Raw genomic sequence first — 26482 nt, 5'->3', positions numbered from 1 at the left:
TGTTTTATATCTCATCATTTAGTCTGATGTTGCTGGCACTGACTGGCAGCAACTCTTTGGAATTTGAGTGATTTTTCCGCCAGGAAAATAGGAAAGATCGAGCTGGGGGACCGGTAGACACATGCAAGGTAAATGTGCTACAACTAGGGTATGGTCAAAAAAGATGGCCATGACAGTGGACTCAAAGCTCCTCCCATTTTTTATGTGGACACCCCTGGCTTCTACTGAACTATGCAACCTTGTATTTGATGTTAGAAGCTGCTTCATTTGAAATGTGTTTTTTTTTCTCTGCAACTGCTACTGGGTTCCAGAGAAGGGATTTTTTGCAACCCTTCCAGCATGCAAAATTGCTCAACGTTTTCCAGGACATTAACTCCATGGCTATGCCAAGGGGTGCTGATTTAACAATTGCCATCTCCAAGGAAGAAAACTGCTTTGCCTAAGAAGTTAGAACGTTGCTGCCAGCCCGTGTGGGCAGTATTGGGCCCGATCATCAAGCTTCCATCAGGCTTAGCCGTAAATCACAGCTCTCCACTCCTTTAAATTCCTGGCTAGTCTTGATGGTCTTGGAGAATGGCGGTCTGTTCATCGGCTTCATCTCTGACCCAGAGGGAGCCAAGCCACCCTCCATCCCACCAAACTACGGTTTGGTTCACCGTGGTTAACAGAATAAACCAGAATTGGCTGGGTTCATACAGCATGCTGTGCCTTCAAACATGGTTTGTTTACTCCTCTTGCTTGGAAGACGCTATCCAAACCACATTGATCCGTGCAACGGTCTTGTGGTCACCATGTGGGCTATCTCGCGTCACAGCCAAAGAGCCACATTGCCCTAGCAGAACTGGCCAACTTGGCTACATTTCTATATGAGTCCTGCCCAAGTAAATTGGGTTTCCATGGTTATTTTCTCTCTGTAGCTATTCAGGGCTTAAAGCCTGAGGTCCAGATGAGGAGTCCCAATAAGCCACAAAGCCTTCTTTTGATGGCCTCGGTGTCTGCATTTCTGCGTAGCTACTGGCCGCCTTATCTAGGCTATAAATCTCAGCCTGAGATAAGTACTATGGAGATCTGTGGTCATTTGGTGTTCATTTCCTGGCACAGTTGATTCATAGGAGACAATGACATCATCTCCTCTCTGTGTATTTCCCGGGGCCCGGGAAGCGTAGCCGAAACCAAGAAATGTGGGGATATTGGCTACAGAAAGGTAGGCAGATGTGCGCCCTCAAACCAGCCTGAGCAGACTTGCCAAGCGGACTGGGAGGCAGATTTCAGCCCAGGGTGAATTTAATGTCGGTACAGATCCTGCAGTGCCCGGGCAGGGACAGCTTCAGGTCAGCAAACGCTACCCCACTCCAAACTCTTACTTCTTCAGCCTCCCCCCAACACCCCCCACCCCTTCACTAGCCTCCAAGGCTCACTCTTTCCGAGAGCAGCTTATTAACTATCATGCAAATATTTGCACTGAGACTTCAGAGGAAACTGTGAGCTCAGGACAAAACTCTTTAGGGTATGTTTTCTTGACCTGCCTCTGTGCAGACATGTTCATTTAAAATGCTGCATTTTCCTCCCTCCCTCCCTCCCCTTCCATCTCACTCCTGCCTCTCCCCTTCCTTCTCTCCCTCCTTTCTCTCTACCTCTCCTTCCTTTTCTTCCCTCCCTCTTTCCATCTCCTTCCTTCTTTCCTTCCCTTCCTCTTTCCATCTCCTTCCCTTCCTTCCCTCTTTCCGTCTCCTTCCTTCCCTCCTCTTTCCATCTCCTTCCTTCTTTCCTCCCCTCCCTCTTTCCATCTCCTTCCTCCTTTCCTCCCCTCCCTCTTTCCATCTCTTTCCTTCTTTCCTCCCCTCCCTCTTTCCATCTCCTTCCTTCTTTCCTCCCCTCCCTCTTTCCATCTCCTTCCTTCTTTCCTCCCCTCCCTCTTTCCATCTCCTTCCTTCTTTCCTCCCCTCCCTCTTTCCGTCTCCTTCCTTCCCTCCTCTGCTCTCCTCTTTCCGTCCCCTTTCCTTTCCTCTCCTCCTCTTTCCATCTCCTTCCTTCTTCCCTTCCCTCCCTCTTTCCATCTCCTTCCTTCTTTCCTTCCCTTCCTCTTTCCATCTCCTTCCCTTCCTTCCCTCTTTCTGTCTCCTTCCTTCCCTCCTCTTTCCATCTCCTTTCCTCTCCTCTTTCCAACTCCTTCCTTCTTTCCTCCCCTCCCTCTTTCCATCTCCTTTCCTCCCCTCCCTCTTTCCATCTCCTTCCTTCTTTCCTCCCCTCCCTCTTTCCATCTCCTTCCTTCTTCCCTTCCCTTCCTCTTTCCATCTCCTTTCCTTTCCTTTCCTCTTTCCATTTGCGTCCTTCTTTCCTCCCCTCCCTCTTTCCGTCTCCTTCCTTCCTCCCTTCCCTCCCTTGCATCAACGCAAGCTACATGGTATTGTGCCAACCCAGGTTAACACTGTTGTCAGATGATGCCTCTTGCCTGCAGTCCAGGACACCTTCCCAACCCACTCATCCCTCCCCAGCAAGGATCAACCGGTGGGACCAAGTCCCCGCTTGGCAAATGCCTCTCCTCCAGCCATTGCGAATGAGGGGAAAAAAGAAAGAAAGAAAGAAAGAAAGAAAGAAAGAAAGAAAGAAAGAAAGAAAGAAAGAAAGAAAGAAAGAGAAAGCTTGTTGAAAGCAAGTGCGGGCTTGTTTTTAGGGGAGGGGGTGGAATGTCAAAAACCTCCACCGGAGGACCCCCCAGAGGTATGCTGGTTGACGCAGGAAGCCTCTCCTCTCAGATACCTGGAATGACACACCTGGTGAACATTTGCACAGGCACACGGGCACACACACCACGCCACAGAGGGCCAGTTGTTCTCCCTCGGCGACTTCTCTGCATCTTGTCTCACCTCTTCCCTCCTCTCTTCTCCTCTCCCCTCCCCTCCCCACCCTCCCCTCCCCTCCAGTCCCAGTACAATTTGCTAAACAGGAGCATGGATCAGACTGCCGACAGCCGAGCCGCCTCTGCCAGCCCGTACAGCTCGGAGCACATTTCTAATGTCCCGACACTCTCGCCCTATTCCCAGCCCAGCTCGACCTTTGACACCATGTCCCCCGCACCCATCATCCCCTCCAACACCGACTACCCGGGACCGCATCACTTCGAGGTCACTTTCCAGCAGTCCAGCACAGCGAAGTCCGCCACCTGGACGGTAAGTGGACCCTTTGCCTTCCTCTTTTGCGTCCAAAGTAGCTTCTGCCCTGCACGTCATTGGGGGTCCTGTTTTGGGGGGGGGGCTTTCTTTCCCCCTGTTCAGGAGTCCTATAATCTGGCACCCCCAAGCCCACCCTCCAGAACCGAATGGCCAGCCCTCCACAGCAATACCTCCAAGAGTTTTAAGCAGGGTCTTTCCCGGATGAACCCCAAACCGAGGCCAAATAAGAGATTTTGCACATGGCACGGTTGCGACGCTGGGACTTTTAGCCTGCCAGAGATCCAGGCACGTGGACGAAGTGTTCGGCTTTTCTCTTCGGGACCATCCCTTACAGGGAATCTCTGCCTTATTTACTTTGGAAGGAGATAAAGGCTCTGTCCCCTCGTTGTGCCCATTTTAGAGATCGTAGCGAGATACCTATAATAAACAGACCCCCACTTTCCAGTATAACAGGGACTGGGTACAAAGCATTTAGCATTCAATGGGCTTAGCATCTGTCTTCAGGGCCTGGTGTGTCTGTTGGGTGGGGGGGACCCAGCCCTTTGCTTTCTCTCCCCGACAGCCTCTATCCATGCCACTCATTAACCTTCTTGTTTTCTTCTACAAAAAAGCTAGATCTGGGGAAAATCCGCTTTCCAAAAGAATTCAGGGGGTCATGTTTTAATCAATGGGTTTGAGTGCCTTAAAATGAAAGTCCATGGAATTTTTTTAAAAATGGAGCCATATTTTGGATGGGTCTTCCCCCCACCCCCCAAGGTCCAGGACCTATGGCAAATTTCCATTAATAAAAACGATTATTATCATTATTATGTCTTTCAAAAAGAACCATTCACATTGCTTCTATCCTGGGGATTCTGGCAACCCCCCGATCAAATTTAAGTTTGCAAGTTCAACCAAACCTGTAACGTTTCCTTTTAGACTTTCCATCAGTGTATCTCAACCTTGGCAACTTTAAGATGTGTGGACTTCAACTCCCAGAATTAATGGCTGGCTGGGGAATTCTGGGAGTTGAAGTCCACACGTCTTAAGTAGCCAAGGTTGAGAAACACTGCTTTAGATGTTTGTTGAACTACACCTCCCAGCATCCCCGCTCATTGATCAGGCTGGCTGAGGTTGCTGGGATGTGTACTCCAAAAACTGGAGAATCTTGAGGACAGTAGCTGAATGTGACTTACATTGAATCCAGAATTAGAGAAGCTAGATTTTTTTTCTTTTGCTCCCCAAGCTGGGATAGCTAGCAAATTTAAGCTTATCCCTTAATAATGTTTTTCTGTGTTACTCTGTCCTTGGCTGGAAGCAGACACCAACTTCTGCTTCGTTCTTGTGGAAAGGAGACCACATAGAAAGCATCCCAATGCAGAATCCATCCCAACCCCATTGCTCAGCCAGGAATCTTGGCCTCTGAGCCAATGTGTATCCCGTCCTCCAACTCTGACTTGTTTTTTTCCTTGTGGAGTAAATAACTGTGCCAAGGTTCTAAATCTGATTTCATTCTCAAACCGAATGCAGAATTTGCTCGCGGCCCATCCAAAACCCCACCGCAAACACCCTTTGCATGCCAAACTTGCAGTTCTCTGAATTTTGCTCTGCAGTTTATGAAACTAGAGAAAGTTGGTTGGAGTCAGATGGTGTAAAAAATTACATTAATAAGAAGTTGGTTTTTTTTAAAGTATGGTTTGGAGGAAAATGCCTATGTTAAGATGAAAAGTGCATTGTATTAGAAAAAGTTGTTTGCGAGCTGAACAAAGGTGCAACTTTCACACAGTGTGGAGAAAATAAATTCAAATGGGCAGGCTAAGAAATTGGTAATGGTTCCAATTTTTCGGGGGGGGGTGTCTCAAAGTAAGCATCCTGCTGTTTCATTTCTGTGGAATTTTTTATTTATAATGTACGCATGTCTTAGCCAACTCACATCCACTATTCTCCACCCGGCAACCGGGCTGAGATAGGAAAAATGTAAGGTTTTTCTGCTTTTTCACCTGCAGTCTTAGGCACACTTTCTGGATATGTATGGCTTGCAAGTAAATACTCCACTGCTTTGGTAATTCAAAACATTTGTATTGTGGTTTATTCAGCAAACCTCGATGAAGGGGCAGACCCAGATTTCAGGAGCAGGAAGCTGAGGCCTTTATGAGCACAGTGGCAGATCTTGTACTTAGCAGGGGGGTGGACTAGATGTTCTCTGAGTGCCTTCCTGACAATATGAGCTGATTTCAAATAAACCAGCAAAGGGGCAGACTAGTCATACGCAGGAGAACGGCAGGTGAGGTTGACTTTTCAGCCAGCGTATTTCATAGCGGAGCAGGAAAATAATAAAATTGCGTCAATATCTAGGAAGAACAAGGTGCTAGAAGAACCCAGGGCTAAGATTGAATTTCCCCGCTGCCTATAATGGAATTCCCCCCAGCACCATCTCTAATATCTAGTTCTGCATCTGGTTTTAAGAACTATTAACTTTCATTATTATTATTATTATTAATTAATCGTATTAAGAACTATTAACTCAGCAAGGCATCACATCAGATTTATGCCAAATCCTTCTCTGCCTTTGCCAACTCCAGAGGGGTCTTCCTTACTCTTGACACACACACACACACACACACACACACACACACACCCGCTTTGGAGCTTTCCTTATGCTTGGTGTGGGGAAGGCACAAGCTTGCCAAAACAGACCGGGAATTTGGGGCAGAATCCCCCTTTTCTTCCTTGGAAAAGGCCTCTCTCTGGCTAGGAGGTGAAAGGATGCCCCATTTCAGTGGCAGCGCTTTTCCATCGAGATAAGCCATTGTGCGGTTGTAGGAACCCAGCCATGATGGTCTCTAAACCCCGGTTTGTAACATAGCATGTGGTTTTGGCAAATCGTAGGCAAAACCACAGAGACCCAACCATCCCATCAAAAACAGACAGTGGATTTTTTGCAAAGTATTTTGCAAATGTTGTCCTATGGAAATGTTGACAACCAGCCCTGCAAGGTAGAACAAACCTGAGGATACCCCATTTGCTAATTTAGATGCTTCATCCCACCCATTCTCAACTAGGGGTGGTTCTGTACCCATGCAACACAACAAACCATGGTTTTCTCAATCAGCCACGATCAAGCCATCAAGCCACAAATGGCTAGTTGAGCTTAGCAAATTGGGCAAACCATGTTTACTAGTGGAGCTTAGCAAGTTGGGCAAACCAAGTTTACTAGTTGAGCTTAGCTTAGCAAGTTGGGCAAACCAAGTTTACTAGTTGTGCTTAGCAAGTTGGGCAAACCATGGTTACTAGTGGAGCTTAGCAAGTTGGGCAAACCAAGTTTACTAGTTGAGCTTAGCTTAGCAAATTGGGCAAACCAAGTTTACATGCAGAGTGCCCTGTTCTACTAGCCTGCTCTTAGGACAGCCCAATCCAAAGAGATTGTAGCCCTGTTCCCACAACTGCTGAACCCAGACCTCCATTAACCAGGTTAAGTCTTACCAGCATATCCCATAAACCAGATAAATTGCTGCTGTTTGGAGGTATACATGTTTTTCAGGTAACTTCTGATATCCCATCAACCCTTGCAGCAGAAGCATTCTGGCATGGCTTCATGATATCACCCCCTCCTTCTTCATTGGCCAGGCAGGCAGCAGGAGGTGTGGCTTGTCCACCCTAGCCAATCAGTATTTGGGAAGTTTATTCAGTCCTGCCAGGTTGGGGCAATGGCTCAGGTGAGAGATGGGCTAACTTGTTCAGCCAGTTTTTCTCTTCAACTCTTTTCCTTGGAGGACTAAATAGGTAGTTGATTGGGCTCAGGTGTTTACACACAATACCCCAGACAAACTTAGTTTAATCCTGGTCTGTTTGGGATAGGTTTGGGGTTCAAAATCCAGCCATTTGCTCCATGGCAGTGAAGAATTAGGTTTGCTCAACCTTTTCGCTGGATATCCAGGTATCTGGATTTTTGCAACCTGTATATGGTAATCCTGATTTAATTCCTTTTAATTTCCATTTCACCCAGGGACTTTCAGACTTTTTCAGGCCATAAAAACCTGTTAATTAGGGAAAAAAATCTGGAACTCCTGATCCTGAGGCAAAGTTCAAATGGTAGAAAATGCACTGAATTTGAATTACCTTTTTTTTTTGCCCTTAATCTCTCACAGAATCCCATCGAGTTCTTGGGTTGTCAAAACACAATTTGAACAATCCTGATTTTACCTAACTCCATTTCACTTAAACTTCTACAGCACACAGCCCCCTCCAGTAGGCACCAATCAAAACACCACAATTCCTCCACCGCCTTTTGTCTCCATCATCCCAAAGCCTTGCCTGCTAAATTTTCATGACTCTTACCTACAAACCAGTCGGCGGTTTGAATCCGCGTGGCGGGGTGAGCTCCCGTTGCTAGTCCCAGCTCCTGCCAACCTAGCAGTTCGAAAACATGCCAATGTGAAGATCAATAGGTACCGCTTCGGTGGGAAGGTAACGGCGTTCCGTGTCGTCATGCCGGCCACGTGACCACGGAGGAAGTGTCTATGGACAAGCGCCGGCTCTTCGGCTTTGAAACGGAGATGAGCACCGCCCCCTAGAGTCAGACACGACTGGACTTCATGTCAAGGGAAACCTTTACCTTTACCTTACCTACAAACCAGCCAATCAACAATTAATTTAGCATCAGGTATAACCTACCTCATCTGCTTTAGGGCTACTGTATCTGGGGTCAAAGTTCCAGAAGATCGCTATTACGAGAAAATCACTACCCTTTACTCAGATTTTTGCAGCCCAGGTAGAACAGTTTTAGCTTATGTTGGGCGAATCCAGAAAACTGGGTTGAAAAATCACGATTCAGTTAACTATGGATGTGTTGTGGGTGGTCATTATGTACAGTATGTAATAAGTTGCTCCCTTATACTAAATTAACGATCCATTCTGGACACATTGCTTTTTTAATTAGCAGCACTTGTCCAGGATTTCTGATAGTTTTGTCCATGTCCACTATCCAGGATAGCTGTTTCCTCCATGTCCTCAATTCTATTGCTTACCTTAACAAGGTAAGATGGCTCATCATGGACAATACCAGGATCCCTACCCCAGTAATAGGATAGGGAGTCCTCATGCTTGTCTTAAAACAGTGAGGTAGCTGACTGTGGACAAAACTATCAGGGATAGTTTTAGAAATGGGTATCTCTATTTATTTTATATGTATACAAAAATACAACCTGTCCTTTTAGAAGGAGGCAAGGGATCCATATCCTGGTTGCAAGAGGCTATCTCAAATGCTCCCCATTGTTTCCCCATTTCTTTGATTTTGGATTTCACCCCTATCCCCGATCTGACAAAATGAAGGCAAAGAAGATCCATTTCAGAACAGATAAGTGTGAAGTCTACATTTAGAAAGAGAAAATGCCAAATATACAAAGTCGAGAGAGGTAACTCCCGGTCTGGGGGGGAAAAAAAACATTCTAGAGATTTTTTTAAGCCATGAGCCTGCAGTGTGAAGCTGCTGCTAAAAAGACAGATATGATTCTAAGATTCATCAACCAAAAATACAGTGCCCAAGATTGTGAGACATAACCATTTGACCTAGATCTTGGTTGGAATTAAGTCTGCAATTAAAGAAGGATATAAACTAAATTGGAACATATTCAAGGAAGGACGACACTGAAGCAGAGAGGCCTGGACATCAAATGGCTCCTCTTTTCTCTTTGCCACAGTCAGAACAGCACCAATATTTCCGAAGCAAATTTCCAGAGACCACATTGTTTAACTTAGGCCCAACCCAGCATCTTCTGCTACCCGTTGGGGAAAAAAGAGAGAGAGAGGGAAAAAAAAATGGCAATCTGTCTCAAGATTGCCCTGCCTTAAAGGAGAAACGGGGATGAAGAGAGGCCTAATTCAAGCACAAAATCAGCCAGAAATCAATTAGATTTCTTAGATAACCCCCAAAGTTTGTCTTTCTCCAATCCAAAAATGGAAGAGAAACTAGAAAGGGGTGGGGTGGGGGAATACAGGCATATTTATATAAAGCTTGCACTGAAACACTACTAGGTATGTTTAAAAAATGCTTACACTGGGGGAAAAGTTGCATTTAAAATGCCTGCATCCACAGCCAACCATGCAAAGACCAATTGGCATTGAAAAGAAAAAAAAATACACGATTCTGGACATTTTGCAGTAACGTTAGTGACCAGACGCATCGGCTTTTCCTTCCCCGCCGTCGCGAGCATTGGCAATTTTCTACCGATCGGCCGGGAGGGAAGCAAGAGGGAAATCTTGTCCTGTTAATACGGCTAGGATGTCTTTAAAAATCATCATCATAACCCCCTCCTTCAAAACAGCCAGAATAATCGTCCTGTGACAACATCCTTCCCACCCGCCCCCTTTCCTGCCCGTGATTCATTTTGCCAGCGGGCGGGAGGTCAGCTGTTGTGGCACCCAGCATGACCGAGCACGCCAACCAAACGCCAGCATGTGCAAAGTTGGGGGGTCTGCCGCTTGGAAAAACTGCCCAGGCATGTCGGGGTGGGGAACTGCTCCCAGCTGCTGCCTCTTTTCCAAGTGCCTGGTAACCGAGGGATAATTAGTGTTTTTCACAAGTCCGGGGCCAGCTATGCTGCCCTCGGCTGGCATTGCAACCAGAGGGTGGTGGCCACATCTCCATCTGGTCTAATTGGCACGCGAGGGGCTTTGGGTCCAGAGATGTTGACAGTGCAATCCACACCGAGTCCATTTCCTACGTTTTTCCCAGCTCCAAAACCAGTAGATCCAACACGTTCCTTCCCATCCCGACAAGTCACCTCCTCTTAAGTTCATTCCAAGGGCTTCAATCCTGGTTTGTGAGCCTGTGGTTCATTGGGAAGGTCGGGGCTGAGCAAAATTCTTGGCCTTTTATCAGGAGTTCCCAACTAGCCTAGAATCCTAGTTAGATCTGCCAACAAACCCAACTTAGGTTTTTTTCCCGAGACCAGCCAAGATCAGCTAAGAGCGGCCGTCTTTAATGATGGATTCACCGAGCCATATTTGGCTGGCCATGCACAACTCATTAAGCCCCAAATGATGGTTTCTGTGTTACCACAACCCATTAAGCCACCTTCCTTCCCAGGCAACCACTGTGTTTTATTTCCTAACCTGTTGGGTGTTGAACCAACTTTGGATAAGCAGAAATGTGACTCTATCCATATTCACTCTGAATATTCAAATACATGAGTGAGTTTTCTCACCCATCCTGAAGCACAGCTTGGCCAATTGTTGGTTGTTTGAAGCTCTTTCTTCAGTCAACAGAAGCAACCTAATTTGTGACATAAACCCAAATTAAAACACGTCATTCTAAAGTCCCTCCAAAGCTGGGGCAGACTGAAAAATCACAATAGGGGGCCCGTCTTCTTCGACCCTAAATCTGGAGCCAGATGTGGGGCAGAGAGAAAGGATCTGGGCTCAGCAGACCTCCTTGGCTGCAGATGGTGCACAACTGGGACGTTTTGGCCTGATCCGGACTTCTGATCATGCCGGCTTGGGGTAGGGCTTAACCAAGATTTATTGAACCGTGACAACTGGGCCAGTTGGCAAAAGTGCTTGAAACCGTGTTTGCTTAGCATCTTACAGTTGTGTTGCATTTTAGACAACCCCATTCCAAACCTAACTGGGAGGGCAAATTAATAATAATAAGAATACCAGGGGTGAGCATCCTGTTTTGCCCTGCATGTCTTTTCATCTCCCAGGATCTGTCCTAACAGATTTAGCCAAGTCGCTTAACGGTATTTGCGGTTTGCAAGCCGCTACACGCCAGAGTGAAATGACATATGTGTTATTAGCACCTCTCTTCTGCTCTCTGCCTGAGCCTGCCCTGCGGACGGGAGGCCTTGCAGCTGCTTGTTCAAAAAGTAGAAGGAAATTAGAAGCCCCAGGCACTAGTTTTCTTCTTCTGCACACACACACACACACACACACACACACACACACACACTTCCCCAGATTTGTGGCTTTCCCTGGTTCCAGCTACAGAATCGAGCCTGTCTGGGAAAGAGAGCATTTGTGGAGGAAAGCGGGGCGTTTAACGGAACCATCTGCCAGAAATAGGGACCCAAATACTTTCCTTCTTGAAAGATAGAACCTCCCTCTCCCAGTCAAGTCAAGACACTTCACGCCCAAAGCTCGTGATAAGCACAACCTGCCCAGATGCATCCCTCTAGCGGGGCTGAGAAAGATTTCTCTCAAGCTGGGGTTGGGGAACATGTTCGATGCCAGAGATGGGATTTATTTCTCCAGAAATGCGGCAAAAGGATGCCAAACAGCATAAGTAATATTTTTCAGGTGCTTTTGGAACCACCCTTTGAGGGTAGGGATTCCCACTCAGCTGGGAAAAAAAATGGAGGAAGGATTTAACTCAGGGCCGGGTCTGATCCCAGCTTCTTCAGGTGGGACCAGGCAAGACTCTGGTCTGAAATCCTTCTGAGAGAAGCTGCCAGTCAGACTTGGAAGAATTGGAGTAAATGGGACTCAGCAGAAGGCCTACGGGGCACACGGGGGCTCCCAGACTTAGTACTTAGTCCTCAGAAGCTCCAGGTCAGGCTGGGAAAAAGGTTTAGGTAAAAGCCCGATGAGCTGCTGCCAGCCAGTGTGGACAGTATCGGACTAGTATAAGGAAGCTTTCTATATTCCCATGTCTTAAGAGAAAGCAGAGGCTCCAAGTTCTGGTAGCTTTTGGTAGTGATGGGCAAGCCTCTGGCCTGAAGTGCTGGCAAGGTTAGTTTCGATGGATCAATGGTCTGGCTCAGGGCAAGGCAGCTTCCTGTGCCTCTGGGACGTACAGGAAGTGCCTGGTTTGATCCTCTGCATCTCTAAGTAGGGCTGGGAAAGACCCTAGGGAGCTGCTGCTGACCAGTGTCGGCAATATTGGCCTAGATGACTATGGGTCAAACTGTCTTTAGGGCAGCTTCCTCGGGCTGAAATCATGCTGATTTATTGGCAAAGTCAGAATCGGATGGATTCCCACAGCAGGTCAAAGACAAACCGCACTTTATACAACACCTTGGTTAGGCTCAAGCACACCGAGCTTTCTTCAGTGCAAAACATGTTTTGATTCAGAGTAGAAGCCTTTGTTGTAAGAAAAGGAAAATAGAAGAAAATCCTCTGCTCTCCCCACCCACATTTTGAAGAATCAGAATCAGGTGCTGATTATGCCAAACTGGAACAAAGTAATCCCCTCATCCTGCCCCCTCTCCAGTTCAAACCCTCCCCACATCCCATGGAGAGGAATTTCTATAATGCAAAAAAAGAAAGAAAGAAAAAAAGTCTTTCTTTTGTCTTTAGTTCACCTGCCTCATCCACAGTGGAGCTGCCTGCTTTCGCTCTGTTGGCCAAATACCTGGGACAGCTCTTTGGATGGAATGGGAAGGGAAGGGAAGGGAAGGGAGGAAGGAAGGGAGGAAGGGAGGAAGGGAGGGAGGGAGGGAGGGAGGAAGGAAGGAAGGAAGGAAGGAAGGAAGGAAGGAAGGAAGGAAGGAAGGAAGGAAGGAAGGAAGGAAGGACATAGAAAGGGGAGGGAGGAAAAGGAGGAATGAAAGAAGCAAGGACGGATTAGAAGGGGGAAGAAAGGAAGGAAGTAATGGAAAGGAGGAAGAAAGAGAGTGGGGAAGGAAGGAGAGATAGACATAGAAAGGGGAAGGAAGGAAGGAAAGGAAAAAGAAGGAATGAAGGAATGGAAAGGAGGAAGAAAGAGGGAGGGGAAGGAAGGAAGGAGAAAAAAGAGGAACATTTGGCCACCATCTTCACTCTTTTGACCCCACCCTGCGGACATCCCTACGCTGGGTGAACACAGCCCCTTGGCCTCCAGCTGAATTGGGTTCCCTCCTTCAAAATGACGGGCGGGGGGGGGATGCCAATCAGGGGTGCAGGCACAGGAGGCTGCCAAGAGCGCCCGGCCCTGATCTGGGCGGAGGGAGCAGACGTCCGCCTGCTTCCCAAGAGAGCCCGGGTGGGCCCAGACCACTCCTGCCCCCCTCTGCTGGGCCCGCCCAGGTTCCAGCAAGGCCAGGCAAGCTTGGCACATGTCTCTTGGAAGGCCTGGCTGGAGCTGTTAAGACTTGACGAGGCGGAAGCTCGCTGCGTGGCCCCGGAGGACGGCCCTCCTTTCGCTGCTCTGCCCCAACATGGCAGAACAAGCCACCATGTGGAGAATGGCCCCCCTCAGCCAGTTTGTGGGGGGCTTGTTTCCTGGGGGGTGTTATAAAAAATGCAGGGAGCATGGTCCCCTTCCTGGAAGCAAGAGACTAGCCCTAAATAAGCCACCTTAGGGTTAAGTTCATGCAACACCCTAAGCCAGAGTTTGTGCACCCAGGTCAATAAACTATCATCGGCTGGGTTCAGATGGCACATTAAGGTGTAAACTGTGGCTGATTCGGCACACTGACTAAAATTACCTAACCACTAAGACACAAACCAATCTCAATATATTTGAAGGGAACTTGGGTCTACATGAGGATACCTGCACTCGGCAGGGGGTTGGACTAGATGACCTCCAAGGTCCCTTTCCAGCTATGAGTCTACCCCATGGGGTGGGCTTTAAGTATTGCAAATATAAATATATAAATATGTACATTCTGTCTGTATCTCTATCTATACAAATCTCTAAATACCCATAAACCTAAAGGTTGTGGGATTGGAACTAAAACTTGTAGCCTTTGGTGGTTTATTCCATAAACCAGCTTTAAACCAACTATGGTTGAGCCCAATGCACAAAAAAAGAGGACTGAAGTTTTTCCTTTGAGGCAAAAATGTAGAGGACAGTCAGAGTGGGAAAGAAATGAAATTAGAATAGTAAAGCAAAACTTCTTACAATATCCATGTTACAACTATAATTCTTTTTTTTTAACTACTTCCATTCCATTTCTTACCCCCTGCAGTAGCGCCTTTTACCACTAAAGGAGGTGCTTACTTTTATTTTTGATTAAAAACCCAACATTTTAATAAAATCCTGCTTTCCTGCTCGCGTAGACTAACCCAACTCTCCTCTCTCAATGTCTGCAATGAGGAATTACCCATTATAAGAGATTGAAGAGTGAAGTAGGAGGCTGGTAATAACACAATTTTGCACACCCACACCCACAAAATGTGCACCGATTGATTATTCTTGGCTGGGCTATCCTTGGATGGTGGTGGGGTCCTTCTGCAAACTCGCCTCCCAATTGCTTTGGGGATGAGCAACAGGGATGGATGGAAGAGGCAGCTTTGCTGGGGGTGGGTGGGGGGGTGCTGAACGGCTGAAGATGAAAGTGGGGGGGAGCTGGTCTTCTTTTGAGACATGGGGCGGGGGGGGGGGGGTGCCGCAGTGGCTCAGGGCTACGGAAAAAGACATCCGGTCTCGCAAAGGCAAGCCGGCAGGAGATATTTTCCCACCTAGGGTGAAAGTCAGAATAATTGAGACTGCAAGGTTGGGTGGTGGTTTTTTTTTTTTAAAAAAATGCAGAGATTTCTATGCATTTGTTTTCCTGTGAAGTCTTTGTCTATAGCTAGCGGGCAAAATGTCTCTGGTTTTTCATCCATCCCTCCTTTCCCTCTCTTCTCTGCCTTCCATCCATCGATCTTCTCCCTCCCATCCATCCGTCTATCCACCTTTCCTTTCTTCCTACCTTCCTTTCATTCATCCACTCTTTCTTTTGTTCCTTCTTTCCTCCCTCCTTCCCCCTCTTCCATATATCCATCCTTTTTTTCTTCTCTGCCTGCCTGCCTTTTTCACTTTCATTCTTCCTCCCTCCCTATTTCACTCTTTCCCTTTCCTTTCTTTTTCACCTTCGTTCTTTCTTTCCTTCCCATTTCACTTTCCCTTTTCCTTCCTTCCCATTTCACTCTTTTCCTTCCTTCCTTCCTATTTCACTCTTTCCCTTTTCCTTCCTTCCTTCCATCTGTCCATCCATCTCGCACACACGCAAACCAGTTGCTGCGGAATCTGAAGAAGATAACAAGACTTTTGAAATTCCTTTCTAAGGTTAAAAGGATGCTGGTGAAAACTGCTTTTAAAGTGATGAAGTGACCAAGGTCTATGCATGTGTTTGTGTGTGTGTCCACAGCAAGAACATTGTGTTACACGGCAGAGTCCTCTCTCCAGGGGTCTGCAGTTTCCTCGGCTTCCCACCCTTCTGTTAAAACCCAAGGGAGGGATTTCCTGCCATTTTTTTTTCAGACTGGGACATTTAAGCAGCCAGAGAGACTGCAGGGTAAACACGATCACCACACTGGTGCTCTTGCACTTCACCACCCCCAAATCATAAACCCTTTCCAAAACACCCCAAGAGAAATTCGAAAGGAATTCTCAAGCTGCCTGAGAAAGAGGTGGAAAACCAGAAACCTTTTTGGCCAGGGAGGGAACAATGGGAGAAACTGCATACCAGCTCTTGTCACAGCATTAGCACCCTGCCCTGGAATTAAGCTCTACTTAATTACCTCTTATTAATTGCTTTTTCGCTTCCCAGTGTATTTATTTACTTACCTTGGCAGTTCATGAGATTCAGCCTGCTTCCATCTGGCGGTCATTTACAGTTAATAAAGAACATAGTACGACAACAATTCCCATGATGATACATGTACACACAATAACTTAGTTAACTAACTAACATAGTTAACTAACCCATGGCTGTGCAGCTAATCCGCAGAAGGCCTCAGAAAAGCTGGGGGAATCTTCCTCACTTTATCGGGAATAACAATATTAATAATAATATTGTAATTAGAGTGTATTCTTGCATATAAGAGGCAGAAATAAATGCATTTTCCCAGCTAGGAGCTGGGCACTGAAAACTCTGCCTCCTGCTGACACCAACTCCCATCATCCTCCCCCAAAATACACACTGCTGGTTGAAAATGAGAGATAAGACAAGTTTGGACATGAGGCTCTTCAGCATCAAAACATACCTTTGGAGTTTGGGGAATGAGGTGATCTTTGGAACGGGCGTGTGTGTGCAGGTGTGACCAGGCGCCGTCTTGGCATGCGACCTGCATTTCGTGGGAAGAGGGCGGAAGGCTTGGCACGGCAAGGCTTGCCCCAGTGGTGCGGGCAAGCCGAGCCACGCTCTTGCCCCCCTCAAGCATGGGAAGATGGGCCACAAAGCTTCTTGATGGCTTGGTGGGTCAATGCCAGCTGCAGAGCGCACGTCCTCGTGCAGGAAGGCAGAACAAGACGGCCCGAGCCCCAGAGTTTCCACTTCTCACCAGCTTGCTGAACTGGCTGGCTGGGAAAGCCTGCTTGGCCTAACCATGGTTTGCTGCATCGAGCCACAGTTTGCACAGCTCTCTCTGTGGGTGCCGGAAGTGTCGGTTTCACATGAAGCCAAAACGTGGTTGGGTCGTTGCTTGCTCAACACACACTGTGGGAACCCCAGCCGTGATCTCGGTCTGCCATCTTAGAGTTTATTTCTTCAGCAATTGCACGCAATGTGGGTACAGGGGCTGGGTTTTTTAAATCAGGGTTTAGCATGTTGTGCAATCCCTGCTGGTCGGGTCAAAACACAAATAGCAGTGGTGGGTCTCCCAAATCCCAACCACACAAATCCAGTGGTTTCTGAGTGTCATGTGGGAACTGGTTTCACATATGACTCTAAACCAGTGTTTCTCAACCCCAGCAACTTGAAGATGCGTGGACTTCAACTCCCAGAATTCCCTGCTGGCTGGGGGAATTCTGGGAGTTGAGGTCCTCGCATCTTTAAGTCACTGAGGTTGAGAAGCACTGCTCTAAAACAGAATTGCCGATCCCCACCCCTAAGCCACAGAGGAGTGGCAATGAAAAGGCAACCAGGAAAGTCACAATGATGTCATCGTGTGCCATGACATCACAGCGCAAATGACATCATGATTCTTCTCCGGTTTAAGCAGCACGGTAATGACTTAATGATTTCTAGGGATCAAACACTGTTGCTGTACTTGTTAATTATTCTTCTTCTATCTGATGGGGAGGAGGGAAACCAAACAGCAAGAGGGAATACATTGATTTTGTTGATTGATTTTGTTGATTTATTTAAATTTATTTATTTTGTTCCTTTATTGGATGTATATAGCTGCCCATCTTGGGTTTGCACTAAGATTGCTACAGAAGTTAGGTGTGAGATGTCTTCTCGGCTGGCTCTATTTGAACGCCAGACCGTTTTTCTTTTGCGGCAAAGCCTCTGAGTCAATTTTGGCTTTGCAAAAACAAGGAAGAAAAAAAGGAATCATCGGGGAAGCTCTATGATTATGAGCCGATAATTAAGCTTTATGATAGCAGTTACTCCAGATGTGATGTGCTAATGCATCATTTTGACAGATTGATGGGAATAAATCCACGTTGGCAATGATGTGAGATTGGATGAATTAGGGAAGAGAAGGTGGATTTTCACCTTCAGTGTGCCGAGAGCAGCAGCTTTTGATTATTTTGATAATAATCCAAAGCCTGGAAAACAAATTGGCCTTTAAAGCGGGCTGTTTTAAAATTTTGCTGGCTGCCTGGGGAGCAGCCCAATTTCCTGCACTGAATTAATTTCGTTTTCATTATATCCAAATTACCTAAAATTCATTCACCTTGCATGTTTTGTGGCGACTTAATCCCATTCTTCGGTTTGAAGCATGCCCACGGAATATTATGCTTTTAGAAAACAGATTTAAAAGCCAAAAGACGCTCTTGGCACACACTGTCCAAAGCCAGCTGCACGTTTTAGCGCTAAGGACTAGAAACATGAAGCTTTTTTGAACCGCTGTGTGGTTCGTCCACTCAGTTGCAGCCCTTCCCAATGAGCTGCGATTCGGTTGTTCTTTTTCATTACCAAATTGCTTCAATTCCTGGCTGGAAACGTGCAATTTTAAAGGGAAGATTAGGCACAAGGACAAACGTGAATTTGTAGGCTAGAAAAAATGATGACAAAAAAAAATGTGAAAATTGGGCAGGACGGACTTGCAGGCAGGGGACGCTAACAGGCCCCAGTTGATTCATATGAATTTTATTCCTGTTTCCAGTATTCCCCTCTACTGAAGAAACTCTACTGTCAAATTGCAAAGACGTGCCCCATCCAGATCAAAGTGTCCACACCGCCGCCGCCGGGGACCGTCATCCGGGCCATGCCGGTGTACAAGAAGGCAGAGCATGTGACGGAGGTGGTGAAACGGTGCCCCAACCACGAACTCGGACGTGATTTCAATGACGGTGCGATCTTTCACACACACCCCACCTTGTCCCGAACTCGACTCTCTGCTTCCCTGAATGCGTTTCTCTCTGCAACAGAGGAAACTTCATTCTGCAAAAGAGGCTTCTGTTTATCCGCCTCATTCTCGGGGGGAGTTTAGGTATCTTAGCGTTTGGGGTCGGTCTCGCGTTTCATTCATGGGGGCTCCTGCAGACTCCCTAACTGTCCCATCGTCCCTTACAAAATTGCCTTGGGAAATTTAATCAGTTGATGAATAATTCCCCTTGGATTTAAGAGTAGGGAGCCAGGAAGGACCACCAGTGACAAAATTGTGTGATGCCACACAGAATACACACCAGCCAACAACCATCAACACTTAATGCACACCTGAAGCGTTGCCATCCCAACCATAAGGCATCTCCTCTAAAATCAGTTTTTCTCACTCTTTCCATTGTCTTGTTTTCCATTAAACTTTTTAAAAAGAATCTTCTAAAATGCCGACCTGTTCATCTTAGCATAATTGTCAATGAAATGTTGTATTTGTCCCATGTTATTAAATGCGAACTGGGAAGGTGCTTGCTGTTTAGGAAAAGAATGGCTTTCCTTGAAAGAGGCAGGGAAAAAGGGATTGCATGGATGAGATATTAATATTAATAAAATAGGAATACAGTTCCTTTGGAGTGGGCATGGCTGGATCGCTGGTTGTTGAAATCCAGAGGAAGCCCATTCCCTCTGCAACATTTTCTTAGAGGCTGTACCTGCCCTTGGTGGAACCTCCATGGACAGTAGCAGTATAGCTTAAAACAGCAGCTCCATGAAAACACTTCTCATGGTTGTGTTGTCTCCATCGCGAATTAATCCAGATATCTTTACACTGGCTGGATGCTTTTGTTCTGCAACGCAACTTATTTGCCCCCACGCCGCAACTTCAGACCTGCAACTTTGCATTAAGACAGCCTTCTGCTTCTCTAGGCCTCTCGGCGCCCGCCAGCCATTTAATCCGCGTGGAAGGCAACAATCTCTCCCAGTATGTGGATGATCCCGTGACCGGAAGACAAAGTGTCATGGTCCCTTATGAGTCTCCCCAGGTGACATGTCTTGTTCTCAAATTTATGGGGTGCTTTGTTTTGGAGAAGAGAGGGCTGTTCGTCCCTGCTTGGCTGCTCAAGGTGCTAGTCCTCTTGAAGTTCCAGAAAAATGCCTGGCACTGATTGTGGCAGGGAAGGCGGGGCCTTTGGGAAGTTATTCTCGCAAACTGATTGCAGCCAAAGGCGCAAACGCTGAGCCTTTTTGCCCCCTTCCAATGTTGAGCAAATGCCCAATTTTTATCCTTTCTGGAGTGGATGTCCGCCATCTGGTGGCTATCTGAGTAACTGCAGCCAAATCTAATAGATCTCATTTAGGGGGCAGAACCTGGCTGTGAGCTAAGCAGGGTCAGGCTGGGTTAGGAGTTTGAGGGGAGACTGGGAAATGGAAAAACCCATTTACAAGACAGCCAATATAATTGACTTCGTTCTGTTGCCCAGAACACTCATGGATAGGCCCATCTCAGCAGGAGTCAAGCTTTACTCAGACTTTACTACTTTTCATATTTTTAGCCAAAAGAAATTTCGTATTTTTTGCCCAAAGAAATTCCAAACGCCAATGGACGGAGTTCTCTAAATTCCTCTTGCAAGATCAGTGCATTTAGTTTTTTTTTAAAAAAAAACCCTAAACAGCCAAGATCGGCTAGTGTGGCTCCTCGCTGGGCTCCCCAGATAGCCTATTTGGGATAAAAGCAAAATAACATAAAGGTAGTCCTCGACTTACGACCAAAATTGGGACTGGAACTTCCATCGCTAAGTAAGGCAGCTGTTAAGTGAGTCACGCCCGATTTTACAATCTCTTTTGCTGCGACCATTTAGCAAATCACCACGGTTGTTAAGCAAATCCAGCTTCCCCCCCCGACTTAGCTTGTCGGAAGCCAGCTGGGAAGTTGCAGATGGCGATCGTGTGACCCCAGAATGCTGCAATTGTCATAAGTATGAACCATTTGCCAAGCACCTGAATTTTGATCATGTGACCGCAGAGACACTACGACGGTTGTAAGTGTGAGGACTGGCCATAAGTCACTTTTCCCAGTGCCGTCGTAACTTCCAACGGTTGCTAAAGGAATGGTCATAAGTTGAGGACTACCTGCACCCAGACTTTGAATTCAAGAACTGCATAACCATTCCGTATTCCCCGCCCATGGCAGCAAGTTTTAGGCTGGGGGGAGCAGATTTTTCATCGGGGTTCCATCTCAACTTGGGGCTGCAGGGAGCCTGGCCCTTAGCTTAAGAATTAAACCCTCCGAGGGTCTGGAAAATTAATCTCTCTCTCTTTCTCACCAAGGTGGGTACCGAATTTACCACCATCCTGTATAACTTCATGTGCAACAGCAGCTGTGTGGGAGGCATGAACCGGCGACCCATTTTAATCATCATCACGCTGGAGACGAGAGAGTGAGTCAGTCCTCCAGAGCATGGGATGGTTTGACGCTCCTCTGGGGCCACGCTCGGCCACCACGGGGGCCAGGCCTTTGAGAGGCAGCCGAGGATTAGAACCGCGCAGCACAAAAGGTCCCCCAGAGCGCATTTGAAGCAGGAGTTGGCACTGTGAGATTCTCAAAAGGAATCTCTACCTGCCATGGTTGTTGTTGTTTTTTTAATTAGGTGTTCGTACGGGAGATAGAATATAGGATTCTGCCGGAATTGTAGAATTTAGAACTCTGCCGGAATTGTACGTCCTCCCTTCTGTTACCAACTGTTTCCACCATTGCTTTTCCGTAGCGGGCAAGTTTTGGGCCGACGGTCGTTCGAAGGCCGGATCTGCGCCTGCCCCGGCCGAGACCGGAAAGCTGACGAGGATCACTTCCGAGAGCAGCAAGCTCTGAACGAAAGTGCCGTAAAAAATGGGAACCCCAACAAGAGGAGTAAGTCCTTGGATTGGAGCCCCCACCAGAGGCTGGTTAGGGAGATTTCTACCCTGGGCAGGGGGTTGGGCTAGATGACCTCCAAGGTCCCTTCCACGCTAGGATTCTTTAGTCGGGATTCCTGCCCTGGGCACAGGTTGGGCCAGATGACCTCCAAGGTCCCTTCCATTCCAGGATTATAAGCTTTGGTTTGGATTCCTGCCCCCAGGAGGGGGTCGGACTAGATGACCTCCAAGGTCCCTTCCATTCTGTGATGCTATGATTCTTCCCAGCTTTCAAACAGAGTCCTCAAAGTATTCCAGCGTTGGGAGCCGGTGTTAAGAAACGACGACACGGAGAGGAGGAAATGTATTACGTGCCTGTAAGTAGTCATTTGCCCCGAAGATCCACACGTCCGTTATTTATGCTTTTCTTCCACCGTCTGTTTAAAGAAAAAAAAAAAAGCTTTGCAGCAGGAAAATGCAATTTGCAACCCGTTTCTTACCATTAAGAACAACAAGAGTTAAAAAAAGAAACACCCTGAACATTAGACGTTTAAAAAATAGGTTGCCGCACAGACGGCGCTGAAAGGTCGCAGGACGGGAGCTCTCCGCTGCTCCCTGGCAGGTATTATGGGCTGCGGCATCCGGCTGCGGCAGATGGAGGCTGTAGTCCAGAAGGTGCCACGGCTGGGACGGTGGGGCTACGCCCATGCTGGAGTTGCTCCCCCCCACCCCCCAAACAACAGGGTCCAATCTGGATCCGGCCGAGGACCTGGGAGGTCACCTAGTTCGCCTCTTCTCCAGGTTCGAGGCCGGGAGAACTTTGAGATGTTGATGAAGATCAAGGAGAGTCTGGAGCTGGTTGAGCTGGTTCCCCAGCAGCTGGTTGAATCCTACCGGCAGCAGCAACAGCAGTTCCTGCAGCGTCAGTGAGTCCTGAGCTGCCCCCCCTTTTCAACACCGCCCCCCCCCTTTGCAACGACAGCTTTCCAAGAGCCAATGGGCGGGGGGGGGGTCCAGGTTCTGCTGGAGGCTGAAATCTCCTTTCCCGTGCAGGGGCTTTTGCGTCCAGCTCCCCCCAATGGTCTTGGGATTCGCTTTGCCTAACAGGGGTGGGCAACCTCAGGCCCCAGAGCCCTGTCCCACCCAGAGCCTGGATCTGGTTCTCCTGTGAAGCTCAACCGCCTCCTGAAAACCCTTGGTGGCTGAGGGCTACTCAAAGCAAAGGAATGCAACTCCGGATTCCCGCTCTGGCTCACGGGGAAGATGGGAAGGGATCTCCTCCATCCCACCGCTGCTTGGCCCTCCTTGAAGGACGGAGCCCGCTGGCATGTCTCAGGATCTGCTCCCTCTCGCCCACAGGACCCACCTCCACTCTCCGACTTCGTATGGCCCGGTCCTGTCCCCGATGAACAAGGTTCACCCAGGAGGAATCAACAAGCTGCCATCCGTGAATCAGCTGGTGGGGCAGCCGCTTCAGCAGGGGCCTGGTGCGGGGCCGAATCTTGGGCCCATGGGTAAGGCCCCCCAATGCCAAGAAACTCTGGCATCCCCAGGGCTTGTTTCACACCTGCCATGCTGGAGATCTTAATGAATCGGGGTCTGTTGAGTAAACCCCAGTGGGCTACAGCCTTGAACCAAGCCCAGGTCAGATAGTTGGGTTTCACATCCTTCCGCTTCTATTGTGGCGCGACGGCCTGTTTAAAAACCACACCAGAAAGAGTTGCAGCTGCCATCCCAGCAAACGCATTCTCAGCCTTCCCAGGTAGACCAGGCAGGAAACACGACCAGATGAGCTAATTCTACTTTAATGCTACATTGACAGAATCTTGCAAGTCTGAAAGTACAAATCTCCCCCGTCTCTTTTACAGCCCAAGAAACCAGGGAGGGTCCCTCCTGAGCCTCTTTCTCCGCCCATTATGCAGCTGCGGGCTTTGCCCTCCCTTATCTGACCCTTCCCTAGGCAGCGTCTCTTCACCCCATCACTCAAGGTCTTTCCCCCATACCATTACATGCATTAATGATTCCACGGGAATGGGGTTTGCAAACTCACCGGGCACACTTTGCTTTCTGGATCCCAGGGCCAGCGATGCTCAACAGCCACGCCATGCAGTCCAACGGAGAAATGAATGGGGCGCACTCCTCGCAGTCAATGGTCTCCAGCTCACATTGCACTCCCCCCCCACCCTACAACCCAGACCCCAGCCTCGTCAGGTATGGACACTGCTGGGAGGTGGCGCGGGGCAGCCCCACTTGTTTTAACCTTCAACTAATCCAGGGGTGAGATGCTGGTGATGCTCCAGATGCTGCTGCATGACAACTCTCCGCATCCTTTGACGTGGGTTTAAAATTTTAAATTGGGAAATTTAATTTTTTTCCAATGCAATTTATAATCCTCAACCGCCCAGCTTACCAAACTGGTAACTTGTCAGCTTCCTTGGTGATCAGGACATGGGGAGAGGATTTCTGGCTGCTTGCGGTTGACAATTCTGAACTTTAAAGCTGGATTTGGACCAGACAGTTGGTCATTATTAGAGGATGCTTTCAAAGAGAGTATTTTTTTGTCAAAGGGGACATGCAGCTGCATTTCCTCCAGAAGAGTCTCTCCAGGTGGTGTTTTTTTTAAATTTTTAATTTTTTTGCAAACAGTTAAACCGCTTCTCCCCTAGATCAGGGCACAGCAGCCTAGAGCACCTCAGAAAATTTGGAAAACTGCCCCTCCCCGGCACACAATTTGAGGGAAACGGCACCGTGTGGCTGACTCTGCTCTCCGAGGCTGTTTCCAAACCCAATTCTGAAGAACCTCAGCAAATTTGGGCAGATGTCAGCTCCCTGCTAGCTGGGGATGATGGGTTTTGTACAGCCACAGATCCATGCCCAACTGCATGTTACTCCTTAAGAAAACATCTGAGCAGACGTGTTTAGGACCCCAGGATTTAACTGATTTTTATTTTCTCCCTCCCTTGCAGTTTTTTAACAGGACTGGGGTGCTCAAACTGCATTGACTATTTCACTTCACAAGGCTTACAGACTCTTTATCACCTGCAGAATTTAACCCTAGAGGTAAATACAGTTTCTGAAAAGGTCTACTTCTGGCGGGGGCTGTCAGTGTTCTTGGAAAGGGGGACCAGGGTGCTCAAGGGGGGTGGCAGGGGGGAAGCAACCAATTTATTTTTCCTTGCAATGTTCCCTTAGCTCCAACTCGACCTTCCCCCTCCCCACCCAAGGAGTGGTCTATTTTGCACATGGCTAAATTTGCTTCTGGCTGCAAGCGCAAATACAGGCTGCCTTTGGGATCTACCCCATGAAACCAGGCCCTGCAAGGAATACTGTGCCCCAAGTCCCTCTTCCCATTTTCCCTTCTCCTTTGCCAGTGAAAAGCAGTTCATTTTTCTACCTGGTGTCAGGAGGCTGGAGAATATCCTTTGGGGTGGTTTTTCAGATGGAAAGGACTGGATTTTTTTCCCTTTTATTTCCTGTTCTGCAGCTTCCCTGGCTGCTCATATTTCACTGTCAGGTACACATTTTCGTGGAAAGTTTTCTCCAGAGTTCTCTTGGGATGGAAAGGGAGGGGGGAAGTCAGAGAGACCAGGGAGAGGGGATGATGGTCCTCATTTTTTGTTTCACATCTCCCCATTAATCTTCAACCTCCCTGGCTGCCCCTCCTTCCTGATTTGAAAACGTGCCTTCAAAGAAATTCCCTTGGATTGAGTGGAAGGGAGAGCAGCCAGGGAGGCCGCAGAGGGCTGGAGAAAGGATGTTTGTTGTGTTTTTCTGTTCCGTGTCTTCCCATCCCTCCCCAGCCTCCTTCCTGCTCTGAAAAAATCTCATAGGAGAAATTCCCTTGGGATTGAATGGAGGGGAAGGAAATGCCGATCATCCCACAAAAGGTAGGATAATCAAACCTCTTCACCACCTTATCACTAAATAGGCACAAAGACACTCCACCCCACAGAGCATTCCAAGGACATTCCCCTCTCCTTTAAAGAAAATTATTTTCCCCAAAACTGAGGAACAAGGGATGAGGAAGAATGCACAAAACACATTTCTAGCACAGCCGGACACACCCACTGAGGGTGGCATCTCAAAAACGGAAGATGGTGGTCACAACTGTGCAATTATTTTACTCATCAATGCCCGTAAGACCACATGGGCACCATCTTGCCTTTTCTGACCCGCCCCTCCCAGATTCCCCTGGGTGTAGCACAAATAGGCTTCCCTGACCCACATTTCTCTCCCCCCTTGTCAAAATGGCCAAAATCACTTGCACAACCTTAGTGCTACTCAAGACTACCTTACCCCTAATCCCCTACAGTTGCCGGCAGTGTGGTTTTTAAAACAATGTACCAAGAGGTCTTACACCAGCTCAGCATTCCCATGCTAAACTCCCAACCCTGGGAAAGGGTTGCATTTGTCATTTTAACCAGACTAACAACAATGCCTGGATGTCTTTCACTTTTGCAAGGAAGACCCTTAAGATTGGCTTTGATTTGCTGAAAACTACCTCTCTCTTAAAAATGTAGAGTGCAATGCCTTTTGGGAGGGGTATTTTTCAGCAAATGAACGTCCAGAGGTCCTCATGGGAGGGCTTCATATAAATATTGTTGGCATCACCTTTAGATCTCCCAAGAGACGTCCCTTGCCTCTTTCTGCTTCGTTCCGAAGGACGGGGATCAGTTGTTCAGAGTTGATCGATGCCTTTTTTTCCTCGTAGGATCTCGGAGCCCTGAAGATCCCAGAACAATACCGGATGATCATCTGGAGGGGCCTCCAAGATATTAAGCAAGGCCACGATTACGGAAGCCAGCAGCTCATCCGTTCCAGCAGCAACGCGGCCACCATTTCCATCGGGACCTCCGGAGAGCTGCAACGGCAGCGCGTCATGGAGGCCGTCCACTTCCGAGTCCGCCACACCATCACCATCCCGAACCGCAGCGGCTCCGACGAGTGGGCGGACTTTGGCTTCGACCTCCCGGATTGCAAATCCCGTAAACAGTCTATCAAAGAGGAATTCCTGGAGGGAGAAATCAACTGAGGGGGGTCTGCTGCTGGTCTCTCCAGCCTCCCTGCCCGCAGGCCCAGGAGATATTTGGCGCGAGAGCCGGACTGAAGCCGCTGGCAGTATTTCTCAAGAGTTGTGGTGTGGACCTCTTTTACGCGGCCCACTGTCGTGCATCGCCTGCAAGCATCTTTTTGCATTTCCGTGCCAGGAAGAGAAGACCCGTGCTCAGCAGCAGACCAGGAGTCGGTGAAAACCTATATTCCAATCTC

At 48.0% G+C, this 26482-nt stretch overlaps 1 protein-coding gene across 5 annotated transcripts; it reads left to right on the top strand.

Moving 5' to 3' along the window:
• Positions 1-2936: 2936 nt before the first annotated feature.
• TP73 (tumor protein p73) lies at positions 2937-26246 on the top strand. Of its 5 annotated transcripts, none has more exons than XM_063317304.1 (11): positions 2937-3170; positions 18111-18297; positions 19250-19365; positions 20651-20760; positions 21088-21230; positions 21503-21591; positions 22016-22140; positions 22574-22728; positions 23299-23425; positions 24181-24274; positions 25926-26246. In XM_063317304.1, the coding sequence occupies exons 1-11, from the start codon at positions 2952-2954 to the stop codon at positions 26244-26246; spliced, it is 1686 nt and encodes a 561-aa protein (XP_063173374.1). In that variant the 5' UTR covers positions 2937-2951. The 5 variants fall into 5 exon arrangements, with proteins under 5 accessions (XP_063173374.1, XP_063173373.1, XP_063173377.1 ...); XM_063317303.1 differs by having other exon boundaries at positions 23293-23425; XM_063317307.1 differs by lacking the exons at positions 22574-22728; positions 23299-23425.
• The last annotated feature ends 236 nt before the right edge of the window (positions 26247-26482 follow it).

The sequence above is a fragment of the Candoia aspera genome, chromosome 18 (assembly GCF_035149785.1).
Source record: "Candoia aspera isolate rCanAsp1 chromosome 18, rCanAsp1.hap2, whole genome shotgun sequence".
In the NCBI taxonomy this organism is placed as follows: Eukaryota; Metazoa; Chordata; class Lepidosauria; order Squamata; family Boidae; genus Candoia; species Candoia aspera.
The sequence above is the reverse complement of the archived record's forward strand: the minus strand, read 5'-3'. Positions and strand labels throughout refer to the sequence as shown.

What these genes read in the sequence shown, in the direction of transcription:
- TP73 (XM_063317303.1), top strand. Translation starts at nt 2,952, where the DNA reads ATGGATCAGACTGCCGACAGCCGAGCCGCCTCTGCCAGCCCGTACAGC. An exon ending in TGGGAACCCCAACAAGAGGA is followed by an intron (nt 21,231 to 21,502) that starts GTAAGTCCTTGG and finishes GATTCTTCCCAG; the next exon opens with CTTTCAAACAGAGTCCTCAA. An exon ending in GCCGAATCTTGGGCCCATGG is followed by an intron (nt 22,729 to 23,292) that starts GTAAGGCCCCCC and finishes TCTGGATCCCAG; the next exon opens with GGCCAGCGATGCTCAACAGC.